At 41.6% G+C, this 23,751-nt stretch overlaps 1 protein-coding gene across 1 annotated transcript in view; it reads left to right on the top strand.

Annotated features, from left to right (window-relative positions):
* Positions 1-589: 589 nt before the first annotated feature.
* Positions 590-23,751, top strand: part of LOC306754237 (sphingosine kinase 1-like) — a gene marked incomplete at both ends in the record, with an annotated part of 52,149 nt that continues 28,987 nt past the window's right edge. The window contains one exon of the mRNA XM_079238173.1: positions 590-1,013. Within this exon, the coding sequence (XP_079094299.1) occupies positions 590-1,013 (424 nt within the window). The remainder of the gene's footprint in view (positions 1,014-23,751) is intronic.

Raw genomic sequence — 23,751 nt, forward strand, 5'->3', positions numbered from 1 at the left:
GGGAATCAATAACCTGATAAATTACAGCTATTTCGTATGGTGATTATTATAAATGGTCCCGTTCATATAAATGATTAAACTGAAAACTGATCGAGTTCCTGGATCCGTTTTAGGAGCCATTCATTTCTTTAAATCAATGTTTCTCAATTCCGGTCGTCAGGCCCCCCTGCCCTGTATGTTTTATAGGCAACCAAGCTTTAACAAACCTGAATGAATTAAAAGCTCGTTACGAGGCTGCAAAGAACTTCATAAGAAGTTCAACAATCTGACTCAGGAGCTTTGGAGGAGGAACGTGTCTAAAAATGCAGGGCAGGAGGGGCCTGAGGACTGGATTTGGTAAACACTGGTTTAAATCACTGAGTAAATCTGCAACTTGGAGCACGTGCGGCTACTAACCCGGAATGAGGAGCGAGTTTTACTTTGAAAGGTACCCGGAAACGGAGAAGCGCTTTGACGGTGAACCTTGACAAAGGTCCGAGCAGGAGGAGGATGTCAGTTGCAGTCTGTCTCCTCCACTTTGCCCGCATCTCTCCGGGCAGCTAGCGATGTGACACTGCGGCCGCCGCATCCCCATCCCGGTCTCCCCAGGATGGACCAGAGGACCGCTGGAGCGGGACTCATCACCGACAGCAGCCTCGTCACGTTGTACGGGGAATTTACGCTTACTAATAACAGAAAAGTCCGGCACTCAGTCATCCTGACCGACAGGGACCTCATCGTCCAGCGGCTCGGGTCGGCACCTCTCGGCCGGAACAAGGTGGTCCTGAGTCTGAAGGACTGCGTGGGCTGCCGGGCTTACCGGGAGGATGACAAGGCGGACCCAGCCGCGCACTTTGCGGCGTACTTCTACCCGCTCAAACGTCGCTGGATGAGTTCCGGGGTTTCTCGACAGAGACTGGAGCAATGTTTTCGCCTCGCCGCGCTGCAGGACCCGCGCGCTAACCTGGAGGAGGCGGAGAAGTGGGCTCGCGCTGTCCGAGAGCGCTCTGCCCGGCAACAGCACCTTGGAGACGGTGAGTGCTCGTTGGCAACGGCAACGAAACCCTTCGCTACTGTGCTCGAAGTTAGAGACGGTGAGTGCTCGTTGGCAACGGCAACGAAACCCTTCGCTACTGTGCTCGAAGTTAGAGACGGTGAGTGCTCGTTGGCAACGGCAACGGCAACGAAACGCTCCTGTGCTAGAAGTTATAATGAATGAAAGCAACAGGAAACACTGAGAATTTTATTGAGATTTCAGCTTTACTAATTAACTTTACGAATATTTTAATGAAGAAGTCTGAAATAAACAAAAAGGGTTTATTTCCACCAATACATCACCCAGTTAATGATTTAATTATAACTTATTAGTCATGATATAAAAAAAAAAAAAAACAAAACAAACAAACACATAATATAAACACAATTCCCGCATTTTCATGTATTAAAAGTTGGATCTAGGCCTCAAGCTGGTGTCTGGCTGTAAATTAAAGGAGCGACAACTTGTTATTGATTTGGTGTGTAATCTCCTTACTTGTCCATTCTCGTGATTGTTTTCCGGATCAATGTGTTTAATCATTAAAATGTCACAAAACCGCACATGAACCTCCAGGTTTGTAGTTTAGAACAGGTGTCAGCAACCTGCGGATCTTCTTAAATATGTGATGGAAAGTTCAGCTCTGTACAAAGATTCAGTTCTTTTGACTTGGTTCCCTGAAAAGAGTCAAGTGTTTCAACTCCCCAATGACTCTTCATTTAATTTTACTCAGAGTTCCTGTTTCTGTTTTAATTTTTTCAACAATTGTTAGTAAACTTGTTTTTTAACATAATTCTTTTTAAAACATTTTATCAAATACAGTTATGTTAAATATTTTTTCCAAACCTTGAAATGAACAACTGAACACAGAATCATAGCTACCAAACTAAGCAAGTAGGGGCCCAAATCTTCTATTTTTCTCCTTTATTACATAGGTATGGTGCTAGTCTTTCTTTCTATTGAATTGACGCCATATTGTGCCCCTCTAAACAAAGTGCGGCCCCTTCTAAACTTTTGGCTTTTCGGTTTAGACAGGAATCAATGCAAAGAGTCATCTTGTACATGAGTGACACATCACGATCACAAGGTTCTTGATAGAATTGGCTGAGTAAAAAAATAAAGAACCAACTAATCATTTTTAAACACAGAAACAATAAACAGACTGTTTTATCTTTATTTCATGAAATAATTACATTAAATTTCTACAACATAATGACACTAGCTTTTTTTATATATCAAATTCTTTTAAAACTTAAAATAGAAATAGTTCCTACTGTAGACATTTAAAAAACAGAAGTTTTCTTATTTTAAAAGGTCACAAATAAGTTTTATTTGGCTGGACTGATGGTAAAAATGGCTGTTTGGGTTGAAAAGGTTGCAGGTTTAGATCAATATCACAAAATAAAGACAGATATGACTTTAATCATGGCCTGTAGCAGGACGGCATCTATCTTCCCTCATGATTAAATAACTATCTGCCTGCTATCTCATGTTTCTTTAATGTTAAGTACTTATCAGTGAGAACACAAAAGGATCGCAGTCAGTTCAGTGCTTCAGTGTTTAATGTGGTTGTCTCACTTTTATTATTCATTTTAAAGTGTGGCTGTTATTCATTGTTTATTCTCCTCCCAGTTCCTTTTGTCCTGCAGACGACAGCTAATTGCATCATTTTTTCTAACTCAACCCTGCGTCTTGTACCTTTTCTTTACACTTTAATGGATTAATCATCAATTAAACAAAAGCAGTAATGTGTGGAGAGGTACGTTTCACCAACCCCACTCTGCAAAGGAAACCTGTGTAGCATCAAAGAAACATGACACCTTGTTACTGACTTCATGTAATGAAATCAGCTGATTCAGTGGGATGAAATAGGAGTTTTCTGAAGATAACTTATCTCATTATCTTAAGCTTTCTTCTCCCACATGCAAACTGTGGTGTCAGTAGCAGGCTGTGACCCACTTTGCTTCTTCCCATTTTCACAAATTTATTTATATGGAGACAAAGAAGATGCTGCAACTCTGCCCTGCCTGCTGTAGTCTGCAAAGGAAAGAGGAGCCGTTTGCCGCCCTAGACGGCTTTGTTTGCTGCGATACATATTGTGATATGGAGTGTAAGCGGACACAGTTTCCGCTAGGCACACGAATGCCCCTGTAGTTGCTCTTTTATCTTCAGCAGGGTCGAAGCTGGTTGTTGCTTTTCTGAGTTTTTATATAATAATCTGAAAAAAGGGCTGAAATTATGTTAAAAGAACCTGTTTATATGAGCAATACATAAACATTCTGCTTAATTATTTAGTTATTGATCTAATTATTTCAGTGAGTTTATATCTGTGGGATGCTAAAGCATGTAAATCTCATGGATGAGAGGATGTTTTTCAGTAAATATGATTGAATGTGTGGGATTTAGCTTAATGATCGATCCATATCCGTAGAGCAATTAAGAATAAAAACAATCATAAACAACACTGATGTGTTATAGGGATAGACGATACCAAACTATTTCCTGCTGAAACAATTTATTTATGGCACTTTTTTTTAATCAATGCTGATACCAATTGGTACGGCTTCCTCTTAACAGAAAATCACATTTTTATAGTGTGCATTATCTTCATTAAATAATTTAATTTAATTTGATTTAATTTTTTTTATTTTATTTTATTTCATCATTCTGACGAGTAAATTTAACCAAAAGATAATTCTAAAATGGTTAAACTGCAAAATAAAGTGATTATTCACATTCAATAAATGAAAGAAAATATAATATTCAAATGTAATATGATGAATTATTATTATTATTATTATTATTAATATTATTATATTATTAGTGCTGTTATTAGTCGTAAAAATAAATGTGCTAATAAAATGGTTCTACATACTTACAGACGGTTCTTCTGTACATGATATGAACATTTTTAAAATGGACTAAGTCTTTATATTTCAGAATTTGTTCAATGTTTAATGTTTATTAAAAGATTAAATGAAGTTTATTGTTTGCTGCTGTTTTAACATGTTTTATTTACGCCTCCGTTACGTTTTCCTGACACCTTAACACACGAGCCGGTTTTACACGAACATTCGGTTTGAAATCATCCTGATTTAGGATTTTGGAGCAGCTGTTTCCATGGAAACTAATATATTTTGATCTGGCATGCATGTGTGCTAACGTTTAGGCAGAACGATCCTGTCTGACATGCGCAGGAAGATGTCATCACAGAAGGAGCGCTGTTGTGGCGTTTGCGTTGGGAAGGAGATGTGAACACGGATTGTTTTCATTCCCATCGAGCTTTCGGACCCGTCGCATCGGTTCATTTGGCTCCATGTAAACATAGCTGCTGAAGTTTAAAGTATTCGAGTACTTTCAGGGTCACCGGTGTTAATTTCAAACTTCATTCAAGCCATACGGAGGTATCTGAGGAATGTGGCGGTACAGTTGGTTAATCATTATGCTGGAGGCCGTGTGAACCAGACTTAATCATGTTGAGGAAGCTCTGCACCAAAACCATTAATCCCAGTGAGGTCAGCGAGACCCGCCTGACCTCCTCATCAATACCGGCATTGATGTGTTTTGTACTGGCAGAATTATTCAGACTGCATCCATTTTCCTGTGACAGGTGGAGGCAGGCTGAGGTTTAGAAACTGCCGGAGAGTATGACGAGTTTCTGAACAAAGCTTGTTATCCAGGACCAACCGGCTCTACCTGTTTCATCTCTACATCGGTGGAACAAAAACACACCAGCTGCTTTTCTGTCTTTTACTTCACACTGATTCTGTTTCGACATCTTTTCTATACCGACCATCTGGCTGCAGATGAGTTTTCCCACTTTGCCTCAGAACATTTTAAATGTCCAGAGAAGACGGCGTGTTTCTGGATCCTCTTCACATAAGACGGAGCTTTAACCTGCATGTGTGGATCTCAGACTGAACTGTGTTCACAGGCAGTGATTTCTGGTTGTCTTCCTGAGTCCATGCACTGGTTTCCAGTAGAGAATCATGCATATGGTCATCCGCATTCTTCTTTTCCCTAGAGTACAGAGATTCCTTCTAAAACATCAGAAGCTGTTTATGATATAACAAACGGTAGATGGTGGGATTTACAAAGTCTCAGGAATTATTTTTCACAAATTTTAAAGCCAGTTTGTTTCAGATTGGTGAAGTTCTGTCCATCTTTCCTTCTGAGAGGTTGTCTGAATGTTCCTTCACCTCTTTATTCTATTTTTTTCTATTCTAGTCATTTAGCAGATGCTTTTATCCAAAGCAACTTACAGTCTTTAGTCTGCACCATAGACTGTATATAAAAGATGTGCGGAGCCTCCGTGACGTCACCCGTAGGTTTCTGAAGAGCTGAATTGAAGCTCGGTGGGCGGTTCCTACCATCACCATCTTGGTAGGGACATGCGTGTCGTCTCGCCCGGAAAATACAAATATGGGCAAAGAGGTGGAGCTGAGAGGGGGGCTGTGAGCGTCATGGTGGATGATTCACATAGAGCGAACTTCGGGCTTTCTGCAGCTAAGAGCTAACCAAGCTAACCTGGAGATAACAGGAGCTAACCAGCTAACGGAGGTAATCGGGCTAAACCTAAGTCACGTTGTTAACCGGCTAAAAATCGCGGTTGTTCTACGTTCTTTTGACTTGAAGCGGGAGATTGGGTACCTGTCAATCTAAAGGACACACCCCTAAATATTAGGGGTGGGAAAATCGAATCGAAAAATCGAAAATCTGGATTTTTTTTTGCTTAACAATTTTAAAATCGATTTTTTTTTTATTTAAAAAATCAATCAATTAAAATTTTTTATTAATTTTTTTGGTCATTTTTATTGTTTTTATTTATCTTTTAACTTGTCATCTTGGGCATTATAGCAGCAGAATGATGGTCTGTGTTGTTTTTCCCAATTGAAATGAAGAAAAATGACGAGCAAAAAAATAAGTTTTATACATTTTTTTTTGCTTTTAACCTACAAAAATTAGCAATATTGAAGAATTGTAAGAATCGCAATTTAAATCGAATCGGCACCCAAAAAAATCAGAATCGAATCGGGACAAAAGCGTATCGTCACAGCCTACTAAATATGCTGAACTTCAAGATTAAATTGCTTTTTAAACAGGTGAGTTAGAAAAAAATTCACTCCCCCCACAGTTGTCATGAAGGTAAACCTGACCTATTAAACCTAAAATGGATTTTTGTACCAGGCTGTAAACATGTTTATTCCTGCTGTAAACATGTTTATTTCTGCTGTAAAGTTGGTCTTTTTAACATGGGAGTCTATGGGGATTTACTCTGTTTTGCAGCCCCTAGTGGATGAAGGGGGAACTGCAGTTTTATGCACTTCCACATAGGCTCCACTTTTAACCGCCGGAGGCTCCGTCCATCTTTCATATACGGTCTATGATCTGCAGGACACGCCTTCCAAACAATTCAACATCTTCATCCAGGTTTCCACTCAGAACATTTTAAATGAGCTTTGGTCCAGAGAAGACGACGGTGTTTCTGGATCATGTTCACGTATGACTTCTAGCCTTGTCCAAATCATACAGAGATTCCTTCAAAATTCTCTGAATTTGAATCATTGCTGAGGACTAGGTTTTTGTGGGTTTCTCGATCAGACAGGTAGGTATTTTTATTTCCTGAGCTGTCTTTTCTCCCTTCTCATCCAAAGACAGTTTAGCGAGCAGAGATGATGGACGTCTATTACAGCTGGATTTAGATAAAGCAGAAAGTTTCACTAAGTGGTCGACTCCTGCCTCCAGATCCAACATCTTCTTTTTCTCCTTACTCAGCAGATCTGCCAGGACTTTCCCCTCTAACGAGAAGCCCTTTTTTCTGTCTGTTCTGGAACCTTCCACGTTGCTTCTCTGCATGTAGAATCAGTTCGACTCAACGTCCTGCCGAACGACGATGTCGGGTGTCAGTGTGGCGATGCTCGTGTCAGACCTGGCCCGCTCAGAACTGATGGACTGAAGCTGCAGTTCTGCATCGCTCTGAGCAACAACATCCTCTCTCTGAGCTGTTTTAACTTCTGATGTTTCCAGACCAGTGCAGCCCGGCAACCTTACAGGAAGTGGTGGGACGTTGACACCTGTATGAGAATAAAGTTTTAAAGTTTATTAGGTTTCATTTTTAGAACTAATGTGTGCAGAGAGTTTTTTTTTTCCTTTGGGAATGAGTCAGTGGGGTGACAGTGTAAGATAGATAGATAGATAGATATATAGATAGATAGATAGACAGACAGACAGACAGACAGACAGATAGATAGATAGATAGATAGATAGATAGATAGATCAGTTTGTCTGATGAAGTTGGTTGCTTCTTGGTTTGGATGCATCTGTGACATGGTTCTACACACATTAAGGGTGTGTGTGCTCGTCTTTGTGTGTGAATATGTGATGCTGACGTGTGACTTAAGGGATTCTGGTCCGGGGGACATGATGGATCAGGATTTGGAAGGGATTTGTTTATTGTTTCTGTAAATCACAGAGTTGCATCGCAGCTCTATAGACGCTGGACAGCGACACACTCCTCTGGTCCTGGTGTGTTGGAGAAGAGTCGCAGCATAGAAGATAACCAGGACTGGAGTTTGCTGCTCTATGCAGAGAGAATTTAACCCCGTAGTGGAGGACATGGGTGCAGCGTGACCTCTGGGTCAGCTCGAGGGCAGAGAAGCATCAGTGTTTACAGAAGTTCTCCCTCCATGTTATCTGACTTTTCACCATCTGAGCTGAGCAGACTGTAAACACCTTTTATCATCCTTCTGTGTGAAGTACATGAAAAGAACACTTCTTTTAAGTCATGCTGCAGTCTTGACCTCTCTCACCGTCTTCCTCATGAACACTTCATTGCATCACCAGCGACGCTGCATGCCGAGATATTTAAATACAACCACAGTGCGTCGCATTGAGGTTCTCGTTGCAACGGTCACGATTAATGCCGAGGCGCTACATCCGAATACGATTGTTAGTTCAAGTGTGAAACCATGGAAACGGCGGTGATGGAAAGCCAGATAAGTCAGGGTGTGTTTGAGGCTCTCAGGAGAGCTGGCATTGCTTCTTTTAGCTGTGAAATCCAGGCCTCTTGCAGCCAGACAGAGCTATTATTAACAGCTCACCTCTTGGCGAGACGGGGAGGAGGCCAGGACAGTTTTATGTCTTTGTTTTACACCTTTCCAGAAGTGCCTGCGAAACAAAATCGATCTGTGTTGCTGCTCTTTATGTAAGCAAGGGATGATTTTCCAAATGAAGACGAGAGCTGGGTAATCAGAAAGGTAATCCTGCAATGAAATTTCATTGGTGACAGTCGATGTACCAGCAACACCTGCTAAATAATAATCAATATTGAAATGTAAGTACGCTAAAAGAGAGGTAGGGGAGTAACACGGTGATGAAAGGTACGAGGAATGGACCGAAAGAGCGTTCCAACGGCAGCTGTCTGACGGACAGTCGGGAGACCCGTAAGGACAGCGATACGGTGGTCCGGTCTTCTACAGATAAACGCAGAAATCCTGCTGAGTCATCAGTCCTTTAATCCTCCAGATGTTTACATCTGTCTTCTGGTGAAATTCATGTCCGAGTCCAAGACTTCCTCCAGATTTCTGGTTGATTACTTCTACTGACACGTCAGTCTTTCTGATCCGAATCCGAGTCCGTTTGCTCGGAAATTCGCTTCGTTTGGGGAAATGTGAATGCACCAGAAGAATTCTGATTCGGATTAAAGAGGCGGACTCAGACCACCTACAAACGCAGGTCTTGGTCCGTTGCAAGTGTACCAAATGCAGGAAGCCGACTAAAAACCAAGTCCCTTCCTGTATGTGGCGTCGCATTGCATTGTGGGTAAATCCATAGCGATGGCGTTAAGGGTCCTCTGCCTCGTCTGGTGTTCATACTGTGTCCATTGTTGCAGAGTATTTCTGCAGTATACTTGCACAAGACACAATAAAAACCCAAAACAGCCATAATTTGGTCTCCATGTTTAACTGGCAGGTGGAGGAAACAGAGTTTTCTTCTTCACGTCGGTCTGGTCCTCTCTTCTGATAAATACTAGTGCAGCGCCCCCTCTGGTGGGAATGGGGAGATATTATTCTAATGGTTTGGCTGGTTTGACCAAAGTGCAGCGTGAACACATTCTCAGTCCGCATGGATACACCCCCCTGCAGCTGGACCGAGTCCCCAACCGGACCGAGTCTGGCTGACTATCTTTATGTGAATGCACCCTTCCTGCTGCTTGCATTGTCTTGCACACATGCTGCTACGTTTCCATTTAATTCCTTTTGTTCAGTAGCTGAAGAAAGCACATATGCAGCAGCCCAGGTCTGCAGATCAGCAGTGTGCTTTTTCAAGCCGAGCATGTCATGTTTTTCAGTCTTGTGCTGATGGAATCGAAACTCAGGTTCAATAAAATCAAAATTAGAAAACCTTCAAGTTGTGTAATCAGCTCGCATTTTAGAGATGAGGTTGGCTGTTTTCTCTTCGAGCTCCACATCAGATCCGATCAGCTGACAAAGGTGGACATTGACTGCTGATTTGTGGATAAATAATGTACCATGTCACCAAGCGAAAACCATCTCAAACTGCTTTCTGGAACATGACAGTGTGTTCACTGTACTCCAACAACATTAGTTACCATGGCTACGCAGACGACACAAAGATTTATATTAGTGTCACCAGGAGACCATGGTCATGTACAGGCTCCTGGTAAACATGTTGAGGACATTAATAAATAAACTTTCTTTCAGTTAAACAAAAACAAGACTCAGGTGATCGTCTTTGGAGCCAAAGAGAAATTATTAAAGGTCACCACAGAGATTCATTCCTTACACCTAGAAACCCCCAACCAGGTCTGAAATCTGGGTGTTGCGATGGACTGGGACCTAAAAACCACGAACTAGGCCAGACATCTGGGTGTAGCGATGGACTGTGACATAAAAACCACCAACTAGGCCAGACACCTGGGTGTAGCGATGGACTGTGACATAAAAACCACCAACTAGGCCAGACATCTGGGTGTAGCGATGGACTGTGACATAAAAACCACCAACTAGGCCAGACATCTGGGTGTAGCGATGGACTGTGACATAAAAACCACGAACTAGGCCAGACATCTGGGTGTAGCGATGGACTGTGACATAAAAACCACCAACTAGGCCAGACATCTGGGTGTAGCGATGGACTGTGACATAAAAACCACCAACTAGGCAAGACATCTGGGTGTAGCGATGGACTGTGACCTAAAAACCACCAACCAGGCCCAGAAATCAGGGTGTAGCGATGGACTAGGACCTAAAAACAACCAACCCGGCCACAAAACTGGGTGTAGTGGTGGATTGGGACCTAAAAACCCCCAACCAGGCCAGAAATCTGGGTGTAGCGATGGACTTGGATCTCACTAGGGAATCACAAAGCTGGCCGACCGTCATCATGTGAAGGATAAAAGATCTGATGTCTCAGCAAGTCCAGACCATAGACTGTATATAAAAAGATGGACGGATCCTCTATGACGTCACCCATAGATTTCTGAAGAGCTGAATTGAAGCTCGGTGGGCGGTTCCTACCATCACCATCTTGGCAGGGACATGCATGTCGTCTCGCCCGCAAAATACAAATATGGGCAAAGAGGTGGAGCTGAGAGGGGGGCTGTGAGCATCATGGTGGATGATTGACATTGAACAAATTCCGAGCTGCTTATAGCTAAGAGCTAACTGAGCTAACACGGAGATAACAGGAGCTAACCAGCTAACGGAGTTAAGCGGGTTAAAGCTAAGTCACGTTGTTAAACGGCTAAAAACTGTGGTTGTTCTACGTTCTTCTGACTTGAAGTGGGAGATCGGGTACCTGTCAATCAAAAGGAAACGCCCCTAAATATGTTGAACTTCGAGATTAAATTACTTTTAAACGGGCGAGTTTGAAAAAATTCACTCCCCCCACAGTTGTCATGAAGGTAAACCTGACCTATTAAACCTAAAATGGATTTTTCAACCAGGCTGTAAACATGTTTATTTCTGCTGTGAAGTTGATCTTTTAACATGGGAGTCTATGGGGATTTGCTCTGTTTTGGAGCCCCTAGTGGATGAGGGGGGGGGGACCGCAGTTTTATGCACTTCCGCATAGGCTTTACATTCAAGCGCCGGAGGTTGCTGCTTGGTGCAGACTTTCATCTTTAGTTGGGTTGATTTACAGGTCTTTCTAAAACTTACGTAAGGCACCTACAGCTCTTTCAGAACTCTGCTGCTCCAGTCCTCACAAAGATCAAGAAACTAGACCACATCAGTCCAGTTCTGAGGTCTTTGCACTGCTGCCTGTTCATCAGAGTTCTATCGCTGGTCTATAATACTCTGAATGGTCCAGGAACTGCCAGAAAGCCTCAGATCAGCTGGAACATCCAGGATTAAGACCCTCAGCTGCATTTCATTGTGCTGTACAGATAAACTGGTCCTGCTTTACTCGTCATGGACAAATCTGCAGCAACCGTGTGATGCGTTCAGGTCAGGATGGAGAAACATCTCTGATGTATGTTTCCAGATGCCTGTTGAACCTTATCCATGAAGAGTTAAAGGCGTTGTCAAGTCAAAAGAAGGTCCAACCGAGTGATTCTGGTACCTACTACAGTGTTCTGCTGGATTATTCTCATGAAAAAAGCAGGAACTACTTACCTCAGATAAATATTTGCAGCTTAGTGATACATAGATTTGATTCAATGCCTCTGATATCCCAACAAGCCCAGTGCATAAGTCATATTTCCTGTAACATTTGTCTGCTGTCTATATCTGGACAAACACTGCAACGAGTTAATCATGCTGCTTTTAGTTGTCTACATTTTTAACAATCAGCTTTCACAGTTTTTTCTCATTTTTGATCCATTTTCTTTGGGTTTTTCAAATATTCCAACAATGAAAATCATTACAACTAGTAGGATCGGGCCTTCGATGGATCCTTTTTTTAGCCTAACGTTCAGTTAGCAGCTGACCATTTTTATTCCAGGAATTATGCCACAAATAACACATTTTCCATGGACATTTGTGCACATATGCTTTCTGTTGCACCTTTTTCCTTCAACACAGGTTGTATAATAGCTAAAGGCTTGCAGCTGGTCACTTATCTGACAAAGTCCACTTCAAAATATGTTGCTGGTCATGACAATTTTACAAGAAAGGAGGACCAGCACGCACACCCATCGGGGTAATCGCTATCTAACTGCCAGAGATAATGACTTCCTGGTTCTTACAAGTGAAATCACATACTTTCCTCATTGGCTTGTTATGCAATGGCCAGCAGCTTCATCAAGTTGGACCCTTTGACTTCAGAACTGCATTAACGGTTGATGTGATAATGGATTCAACAAGGTGTTGGAGTCGTTCCTCTGAGGTGTTGCTCCATGAAGCATCACACTGTAGCTGCACATCCACAATGAGACTCTCCTGTTCCAACCATAGACTGCATTTAAAAGATGGGCAGAGCCTCTGTGACATCATCGTAGCTTTCTGACGAATTTAAGCTCATTGGGCGGTTCCCGCCATCACCATCTTGGCAGCATCACTCACGTCATCACTCTAGGAAAGTACAAAAATCGGCAAAGAGGTGAAGCTGAGAGGGGGGCTGTGGCGTGGCAATGGATGACTGACACCTGTAACTCCAACCTGCTTGTAGCTAAAAGCTAACCCAGAGCAAATAGGAGCTAACTAGCTAACAGAAGTTAGCATGCTAAAGCTATGGCGTGCTGTCATCTGTCTTAAATCTGCTGTTGTGCTACATGCTTCCTTCTTTACACCAAATACTGGATACCTGCCAATCAAAAGGACACGCCCCTAATTATACTGAATTTCAAGATTAAATAAAATCCAAATTAATAAGTTATAAAAGAAAATTCACCCACTCTCAGTTCTCATGAAGGTAAATCTGACCTATTAAACCAAAAATGTTTGTTTTGTTCCAGGCTGTAAACATGTTTATTTATGTTTTGAAGTTGGTCTTTTTAACATGGTAGTCTGTGGGGATTTGCTCTGTTGTGGAACCCCTAGTGGATGAAGGGAGAACTGCAGTTTTCGGTTATGCTTTTAACCAATAACCCCCGGTTGCAGCCTGGAGAATAGGGCGGAGGTGGATATTGGACGTTGGACGTCTAATGTGTGTAGTTGGACGTCAAATGGGTGAGGTTTGATGTCAAATGGCCGTGGTTAGGGTTAATCCAATCAAAATGTTGAGGTGGCGGGGTTGAATGAGGGGCAATATCTAGCCCCTCATTCTCCAGGCTGCAGCCAAGACCTTCTCCTGCAGGTTGCGGCTTGGTTCCACCACATCCTAAAGCTGCTCTTGCGTTGGCGGCAAGCGGCAACCTCCAGCGGTTAAAAGTGAAACCTATGCAGAAGTGCATAAAACTGCAGTTCCCCCCTTCATCCACTAGGGGCTGGGATACAGGGCAAATCCCCATAGACTCCCATGTTAAAAAGACCAACTTCACAGCAGAAATAAACATGTTTACAGCAGGAATAAACATGTTTACAGCTGAAATAAGCATGTTTACAGCTGAAATAAGCATGTTTACAGCAGAAATAAACATGTTTACAGCAGAAATAAACATGTTTACAGCCTGGTACAAAAATCCATTTTAGGTTTAATAGGTCAGGATACCTTCATGACAACTGTAGGGGGAGTGAATTTTTTTCTAACTCGCCCGTTTAAAAGTAATATAATCTCGAATTTCAGTATATTTAGGGGCGTGTTCTTTTGATTGACAGGTATCAGTCTCCGGCTTCAAGTCAGAAGAACGTAGAACAACCGCAGTTTTTAGCTGGTTAACAACGTGACTTAGCTTTAGCCTGCTTACCTCCGTTAGCTGGTTAGCTCCCGTTATCTCGAAGTTAGCTCAGTTAGCTTTTAGCTACAGAAAGCTCGGAGTTCGCTCGATGTCAATCATCCGCCATGACCCTCACGGCTCCCCTCTCAGCTCCACCTCTTTGCCCTTATTTGTATTTTCCGGGCGAAACAACGCGCATGACGTGTATGACCAAAATGGCAGGAACCGCCCACCGAGCTTCAATTCAACTCTTCAGAAACCTGCAGGTGACGTCACAGAGGCTACGTCCATCTCTTTATATACAGTCTATGGTTGGCTCCCAACATGGGGTTCTTGACCCCCTAAAGGGGACCCCAAAGAGCACCGGGGTCCCTGAGCCTTTGGGCTGAACGGAGCCGGTGGGATTCTTAAGCTCATGTCCAGACAATGTGAAGTCTATCTGCGTGGAACCAGCGTTCTTTAAACATAAAAGACCACGTTTGAGGTCCCAAAGTAAATAAAATGTGTTCATGAAAACCTGCTAAGTAATAATATTTTAAATTCTACATCTGTAAAATAAAAAAAATTAAAATATCCACTTAATATTCCACACATTGAGTTTTCCTCCATGTACTGTGGTTAAGTGAGGTCAGTGATCAGGTGGAGCTACACTGGTGGAGTAGTTCATGTCTGTCCTGCTAACCTGGAATTTTCCTGAACCAATTTATTAATAAACATGTCAAGACAAGCAGATGATTCTTCCCAATTCAAAAAGAAAACACAAGATGAGGAGTCCAGACACATCAGCTTTTGTTTGATCAGAGGATATCAGAGCAGCGTTTCAGCAAAAAGCGGGGGTCCGTTCTTTCTTTAGTAGCTGCATGAAGCTACATGCATCTTGAAGGAAATTTGGCACCTGGTGTGGTCTTCTGCTGCTGTAGACCATCAAGGCTGGACGTGTTGTGTGTTCAGAGATGATGTTCTGCATATCTTGGTTGGAACAAGCTCTGATTGGACCTCCTGTTTCTTTCTATCATCTCCAACCAGTCTGTCCATTCTCCTATGACATCAACATCTGGATTTTTTCTCCTCTTCAGACCTCTGGAAACCCTGGAGATGGTTGTGTGAAAATAACAGTAAAACTCAGACGAAGAAGCATAAATCTCCTTTCTTACTCATCCTAATGCTCAGTTTGATTCTCATCATGTCTACATGACTAAACTGATTGGCTGGTTAGCTACTTGTCTTAACCAGAAGCTGATTCCTATTAGTGTCTCGTCTCAGTAAAGGAATAAATGAGCAGCTAACAATAAACATGTCAGCACAGTATAATATGAATTGGAGGCGTTTGCTCGTGCAGTCAGGCAGCAGCAGTTCCCTCCCTCAGGACTCCTCATCAGACGTTCATGGCGATGGTTCCTGATGTGCTGCCGGGAGCTCTGATTCGTCCTCTCTGGTGTCTCACAGTAGCTTTGTGTCTGAAAATACCAGTGCTTTGCCTGATTTACAAATATATATGATAATTTAGTACTGCAGGAAAGAACTCATAAGATGCCTTCAGCTATGAGACTGTAACCCATCACATACTGGTTTTATTTATTGATATAAAACGACTTTAGAACCTGATTGATGGACTGTGATCAGCACATTTTATTAAAGGGATATTGTGCAATAATTATTCACATCTAATGCTGAAATTGTGTATCGCTTTCTAGCGCCTCGCTTCCTTCCTAAGCTCCTTCCATGGGGAATGCTAGCTCCATGTTGATTGTCTCTTTTGGATTTCAAGTTTTCTTTTTCTCTTTCATGGAGAAAAACGGCTAGTATCTTCTAAATGACAACTGAACACATTTTACATCTTGCCAGGGTGGTAAGCCTCTCTCGCTGAGTTCTCCGCTGGGGTGAAGGGAGTTTACCCTGAAGCTAGCTGCAGTTAGCTGCTGCTGCTAGCTAGGTAACGCAAAGGAAGTTTATCCTGAAGCTAGCTGGAGCTAGCTGTTGCTGGGCGAAGTAAAGGGAGTTTACCCTAAAGCTAGCTGTAACTAGCTGTTGCTATCTGCTGCGTAATTGAAGTGAGTTTATCCAAAAACCTACTCTAGCTAGCTGCTTCATAAAGTGATGGGCGTTTACCCCAAAGCTGCTACTGCTGGGTAAAGTGAAGGGAGTTTACCATGAAGCTAGTTGTAGCTAGCTGCTACTGGTTGGTAAAGTGAAGTGAGTTTACACTGAAGCTAGCTGTAGCTAGCTGCTACTGGCTGGTAAAGTGAAGTAAGTTTACCCCGAAGCTAGCTGTAGCTAGCTGCTACTGCTGGGTAAAGTGAAAGGAGTTTACCCTGAAGCTAGCTGTTGCTAGCTGCTGCTGGTGGGTAAAGTGAAGGGAGTTTACCATGAAGCTAGTTGTAGCTAGCTGCTACTGCTGGGTAAAGTGAACGGAGTTTACCACAAAGCTAATTGTAGCTAGCTGCTGCTGGGTAAAGTGAAGTGAGTTTACCCTGAAGGTAGCTGCAGCTTCTTCTCTACTGCCTTCTGAGGGTTTAAAAGCCAAAAGTTTAACAGCTGTTTCTGTTGGAGCAGCTCGGTTACTAAACCGTCAAAGTAATGTTGCACCTCCGGACCAAAAATACCAGACAGAAAAACGAGGAAAATCACTGGTTTCTTTGGAACTGGATGCGCATGTAGAGTCTGGTTTCAGTAAATCTGGTGAAGAAGCTGCTGCTAATGGTTGGGATATGCTTGCGGTCTTCAGCTACGTTTGTATATGTACAACATAAGTTCAGTAATGGAGGTCACCACTGGGGGGCAGTAGGCATCACTAGGGGTCTAAACTAATGAAAAGGTGGCATGGGTGCCATGTTATATGTATGAACTAGTTGCCAGCAGTAATTATATCCTCAGTCTAACAGGTAGGTGTTAGATTCAATTCCCACATCTCCCTGACCCACTTTCTTATCTGCTGAATAATAAAGAACACTGCACCATGTTAAGATATAACAATATAAAAAACACGTGTGTGTGGATCACCCACTGTATACAAACATGTTCTGCAGTTTCCATTTTAATATGATAATATAAAATAATAATAGATTTTTTTGGATTTCATTGGATTTAAAATTTTAGATATTGCTAATTTTTGTAGATTAAAAACAAAAAAAGTATCAAATTTTATTTTGCTCTTCGTTTTTCTTGATTTTAATTAGGAAAAATACAACACCGGAGCCAGATCCTCATTCCGCTTCTATAATAACCAAGAAGACAAATAAAATAAATTAAAAACAAAATAACAAAAATTTTACAGTGGATTAATTTTATTTATTTTTGAAAAAAAGCATTTTTAACAAAAAAAAAAAAAAAAGATTTCAAAATTGTGAAGCAAAAAAACCCCCAAATTTTGATTTTTCGATTTGATTTTCCCACTCCTAATAAATACAATAAATAGAATAGAATTTAAACACAGGTTTTAGTCATGAGGAGGTCATTTTGGTCCCCATTCAGTTGGTCAGAAACATTTCAGCCTCAGTTGCCGACCCCTGCTTTAAAGGATCGGACCGGTCCGCACCATGTACTAATATTCTTATCTATTTGCCACAGTCCATGTGTGCCAATCCACATCACATTGTTTGATGTAGCGTAGATGCATCTGTATACGTCCTCGCTAACGCACATACATCCAATATAAAGTCATACATATTATACAACCAAATGTACATGTGAAGCCTCCTCTCTCCCATACTTTTATATAAAGATGTTGTTGTTTGACCAGCAGCTGGTGCTTAATCAACACTCTGCATAAGCAGAGAATATTCCAATCAGTTGGCTCGTCTACCTCTCGTCTCTGCATCTCGAACTTAAGGATGATTAAGGAGACATTAAATGCGCAGACATGGGCAGCCGTCTTTCACCCAGTTGGCTAATCTCTGACACAGTGCGACCATTCAGCCCACAGAAATGTTGGTTTATGCTCCAGAACGTTGGGATCGTTTTCTGAAATATGACACAATGTGCAGCCTTTATGTTTACAGCTGGTTTCTCTTTTAATTGCTGCATGAAGCCGCCTGCGCCAGTTAATTAAGCATTAACTAAACATTTAATTAGCATTGTTGTCTTCTGCCATTTGCTTTTTTTGTTTCTCTTTCTGTTTTCCTTCCCCAGTCCAACCACGAGGCCTAAAAAACGCACATGATGAACAAAATTCCACACAATCCTCTCTTTCCTTCCCAGCCCTGCTCCATATCTGTTTCATAACAAAGCTGGAGTTACTGTAAGGACAACTGCTGGCCGCTGCTGATGGATGATTTCACCTCAGTCTTTTCTGTAGCAAAGTCTCTGCCTTCCTTATTATAGGCCTCCAGAAGGCTAACCACCGCCACCTCCTCCTCCTCTTCCTCCAGCTGCCACACCCTTTGTGGTTCTGGTTCAGCAGAAGTCTGTTTCAACGTCAGGAGTTTTCCCCCAGTCCAGATGTGGAAGCTGCCTGCGCCATCAGCACGAATGTAACCCCATACCTGATAACAAGCTGGATGCTCCCTCTCCTCTTTAGTCTGCAGGACACGCCGCCCATGCTGTCCACAAACTATTCCACATCTTCATCCAGGTTTCCACTTTGCCTCAGAATATTCCTGATACCATGCACTGGTTTCCAGTAGAGAATCATGTCTGCTTTTAATGCAGAAGATCACCAGCATCCAGACCTGTTCTGTGCATACAGAGATTCTCTCTAAATTCTTTGAATCTGTTGATGATATTGTGCATTATAGAAGGTGTGATCTTCAAAATGTGATGAAAACTTCTCTTAAATTGTTGCTGTTTAATATTCATTAGAGAATTATGTCTAGTTTAAAACAGAAGATCATAATTCAACCCTGTCCTGGCATACAGAGATTCCTCCTAAATCTTTTAAAGATGAAGAGTTTTTTTTTTTTTTCCAAATAGTTCCACAACTTTTAGACCCGGTTTGTCCCAGATTGATGACGCTCCATCTTCCCACCTGAGAGACTCTGCCTCCATGAAATGTTCCTTTTATACCCAGTCATGATACTGACCTGTAGCCAGTTAAACCAGTTATATTACTGACTTCTACTAGTTAAACCAGTGTAGTTACCGACCCATAGCCAGTTAAACCCGTCATGTTACCGACCCGAACCCAGTTAAACCAGTCATGTTACTGACCAGTAGCCAGTTAAACCAGTGGTTTTGCTGGCCAGTTAAGCCAGTTAAACTAGTAATGTTACTGACCCTTAGCCAGTTAAACCAGTGGTGTTGCTGACCTGAAACCAGTTAAACCAGTGGTGTTGCTGACCAGTAGCCAGTTAAACCAGTGGTGTTGCTGACCAGTAGCCAGTTAAACCAGTGGTGTTGCTGACCTGTAACCAGTTAAACCAGTGGTGTTGCTGACCAGTAGCCAGTTAAACCAGTGGTGTTGCTGACCTGTAACCAGTTAAACCAGTGGTGTTGCTGACCAGTAGCCAGTTAAACCAGTGGTGTTGCTGACCTGTAACCAGTTAAACCAGTGGTGTTGCTGACCAGTAGCCAGTTAAACCAGTGGTGTTGCTGACCTGTAACCAGTTAAACCAGTGGTGTTGCTGACCTGTAACCAGTTAAACCAGTGGTGTTGCTGACCAGTAGCCAGTTAAACCAGTGGTGTTGCTGACCAGTAGCCAGTTAAACCAGTGGTGTTGCTGACCTGTAACCAGTTAAACCAGTGGTGTTGCTGACCTGTAACCAGTTAAACCAGTGGTGTTGCTGACCAGTAGCCAGTTAAACCAGTGGTGTTGCTGACCTGTAACCAGTTAAACCAGTGGTGTTGCTGACCAGTAGCCAGTTAAACCAGTGGTGTTGCTGACCTGTAACCAGTTAAACCAGTGGTGTTGCTGACCAGTAGCCAGTTAAACCAGTGGTGTTGCTGACCAGTAGCCAGTTAAACCAGTGGTGTTGCTGACCCCCCCAGACACCGTGTGGTATCATTTTCTTACGTTGGGTTAACTAAACGATGCTTCATGTTCAGATGAAAAGATGGCAGTTTGTATCATCACACAGAAAGAAACCGGTTTCAGGAATAAAGCACATTTAGACAATGAGACATAACCAAGAGAAAAAGGAGGTTTTTCTGAAACTTGACACCTTTTTTTAAAAAAAAAAAAAATCACTCAGATGTTACTGAGATTCATGCATTTTTATCCCATGTGAAACCAGAAAGATGCTGATCATATTTACACCCTGCGATTGGATATATCTGTCGTATTACAGGAGGCGGCAGAGTATTAAGTAAAACACATGATAATCCTGTAATCGCCTAAATATAGAGACTGGATCCTATACTAATGGGGGTGTTTGGGCGTCAAGCCCACAACAAGTCGGGATCAGGAACAAACTTGTTTATGGGCTTAAAAAATGTTTTAATTAAATATGGACAGAGGGAAACCTTTTACATCTATTATTATGACATTTCAACTGAAATGAGCTACAGTTATGTAGCAAAGATAGGAAATAGCATCTTTAAGCATTACATCGTGTGCAGAATCAAGCTGCGTTTTCATCACATTTTTTCACAAAATAAAAGCGATATTTGTAAGTTATGACAACAATTATGATGTGCAGGTTTTTCCTTTGAACTGTGTTTAGCATACAAGCCACAAATTCAAGAATTGAGGCTTATAGGCACGTAACATTTTGGGGTTTTCCCCCACGTCACATCTGTACTCGTCAGTGACAAAACAGACGTCTCTGTAACCAGCAGAGTCTCTGCTTTCATATGACGCCTTGTTAGTGTGGAGAAATGATCAGAAACTCTTAGTGAACAGTGTTGTTCTCATGTTTTCTGTTTTGGGTTTGGTTGCTGATGCTACCGGAGTCTTTTAGCCAAGTTTCTATCCATTATGCTGCTATGCTACATGTTAGCATCGCTACTACATTATGTTAGCATCGCTGCTATGTTACATGTTAGCATTGCTGCTATGTTACATGTTAGCATCGCTGTTACATTACATGTTAGCATCGCTGCTACATTACATGTTAGCATTGCTGCTACATTACATGTTAGCATTGCTGCTATGCAGCATGTTAGCATTGCTGCTATGTTACATGTTAGCCTCGCTGCTACATTACATGTTAGCATTGCTGCTATGCAGCATGTTAGTTTAAGAGTTCATATTAAATGTTTTTAGGTGTTTAAACGGGACTGACCACTTTGCTTTCTCTCCGTTCTTTTAACCCGCATGCAGACCAGTAACAATCTGCCTACAATGGAAGTGTTCAGTAGAGTGAACGCAACAGAAGAAACTCAACATGGTGTGCAGCACAGAAGACATAAATGACCTGTGTAGTTTTTGCTGTAAAAACCTGAGGCTACATGGCGTTGTTGGCAACTCGGTGTTTTTTTAACCTAATCGTAGAAAATACGTTTTGTTTTTTTTTTAAAAAAACAAAAAAACAAACAATTGTAGGAGAAAAGAACTCCTGCAAGTTCCGTGCGCCATCTCGGGTGTTTTGAAGAAACCGTTGTGACGCAAGGCAAGAGTCTCCTCAGATCAACCACTCAGAGTGGCCGGTTGGTTTCAGGCCAATGAAGGGGCGGGACTCCCGACTGAGTCGCTCTGTATTAAATATATATAGCACTCCAGTCTGGCGTTCCAGGCTACATTTCTTCTGGCCTCCAGGCTGAAATGATGAGGTTTTTTTCTCTTTGTATTAAGACCTGTCAACATTTTGACTTTCCTGCTTTTGCTGAGCTTTTTCCTTTAGCTTATTATTATTTAGTTTGTCTTTATAGTCTTTTATATCTGTTTATTTATTCCCCATTTTTATTTATATTTTGTCAGCCTTAGTTTGCAGCACTTTGGTCAACATGTTTTTAAACACGTTTATATATAAAGTTGACTTTACATGCTGCATGTTAGCGTTCCTGCTTCTTTGTTTTTGGTCTAATGAGGAACATTTGCCACAAACTTAACTTATGATTTTAAACATCAGCAGTTAATGCAAATGGCGATTATGATGCAAGAAAGGGGGAAAGAAGGATGAAAATAAAAACCTTTGTCCATTTTCAGACTCTCTGCAAACCCAGCTGACTATTACAGAGAACTTATTCTGAAAATGTGTTTTTCCTGGCCACCGGGTTTTCCCTTTCATTTAGCCTGTTATTTCCTGTTGCGATTATCTCGGTGGTGATTATTCCATTTAGATCTGGGACGGTTCCCATTCTGCTGGTCTGCAGCGAGCAGATGACAAGTCTGTAATCACAGATGAAGTAAACGTAGTCGAAATGCAGAACGCGTTGTTGTGGCGACCTTGCACTTTGTTTCCTCTTCTTTCGGAGAACAATATTCCAGTTGCTATATAAGAATAATAACAAATTCCATCTAAACAGAGTCAACAAATTCTCTTTTCATTAAATTGAAAGTATTGAAATTTGAGGTTGTATTAAAATTTAAGATACTTCAAAATGTACAGAGTCAAAAATGATCAATTACCCAGCAGCATCCAAAAGCTTTTCCAGTTAAGAGAGAGTATATTTGGCCTGAGAGGAAGATCCATTTTTAAAAAAAACCAGCTGTGAGGACAAATGCTAAACTCCGTTGTGTTTCTACAAGAGGAGTTCAGCTCTGGAACAGCTGCAGGAAAGAAATAAAATCATGTCAGTCAATAGGAAAATTTAAACAAATGATAAAAGATTAGATAATTAAAGGTTATGAGGCAAATAGAGTTATTTTTTTCAAGCAATGTTTGTTGAATTCTATGATTTATTGTGTGTATTATGACTATGTATACTGTTTAATGTGGAATTTTACATTTTCCATGCTGGGAAAATTTTACAGTGTTATCGATGAGGGGGTTTTGGACTGGATAAGTGCCCAACTTCTTCCAAAACCCTTTTTTGAACTTAAGAAGCTTATTTTATTTGTTGTTTGTTGTAACCAATATTTATTCTTTTAAAAGTCCTTTTTAGTTATTCAAGCCAATAACTGACACACAATACATTTGCTCCTCAAAATGATCTCCTGGTTCACAAACAGACTTTCAGTGCTTTGCATCTTTAATTAGAAATACTGCACATGATGGAGGAGGAAACCCAGTGGGCAGACCCAGACCAGGACACTGATAGTACCTCTGGAATGTTTACACAGGGGGAGGGGCTGCAAACAGGAAGTGGCGTGAGGGTCTTGTGCATACGCGTGCACGAGGAAGTCAGGATGTTTTCTGCCAGCTGATTCATCAGGGCACCTCTTCGGCTTTTCTTCTGCGGCTCAGTTGTTATTTGATCTAAATAACTCATTTAAATGTCGAGTTGTTCCCACACTTGTGAAGAATCTGAGCTCTGGTGACTAGAATGGCTCGTCTGGATCTAAAAATTACAACTTAATACCGTGCTAAGGATGGTGATCGACATTTGAGGCTATTTTTAAGATTAATGAAGGGAAAAACCCACAAAAACAGTAATACAATAAAAAGAATAAGCTAAGGCTTTTTAATTACACTGCAACAGACCTAAATGTCAAATAAATTTTTTTATCTGTGCAACATGTTTTTGTTTAATTGTGATTAAAACCATTTGAAATGTTAAAATTTGTATTTGTAAAATTTCTTTAAAAATCTGAACTTTGTTGGTCAAAAATGACTCAAAACGCCCCCTACAGGCAAAAACCAGGTTTTGTTTTGATGTTGAGGTAAACTCGGTGCACCTGGAGCATAGCTGTAATGTGTCCCGTTCTGGCCAGGAAACTACTGTATTTTCGAGGGTTGTAAACAACGTTGAAGCGGTAAAATACCACTACCAAACACTGTGCGAATGTGGAAGTGAACTCTGAACTCAGCACTGCCCCCTAGTGGATGAACTGATTACTAACTATGGCAAAGACACGTGACAGTATAAGGACATCGACATATGACATTTGAAACGGATGTCCACATTTATGAAATTTTACGGAGCAGAAAGATGTGTCCTACTTGCCTTTTTTAAATGACTTCATGGTGTGTTTCTTGTGTTTGA

The sequence above is a fragment of the Telmatherina bonti genome (assembly GCF_933228915.1).
Source record: "Telmatherina bonti genome assembly, chromosome: 3".
In the NCBI taxonomy this organism is placed as follows: domain Eukaryota; kingdom Metazoa; phylum Chordata; class Actinopteri; order Atheriniformes; family Telmatherinidae; genus Telmatherina; species Telmatherina bonti.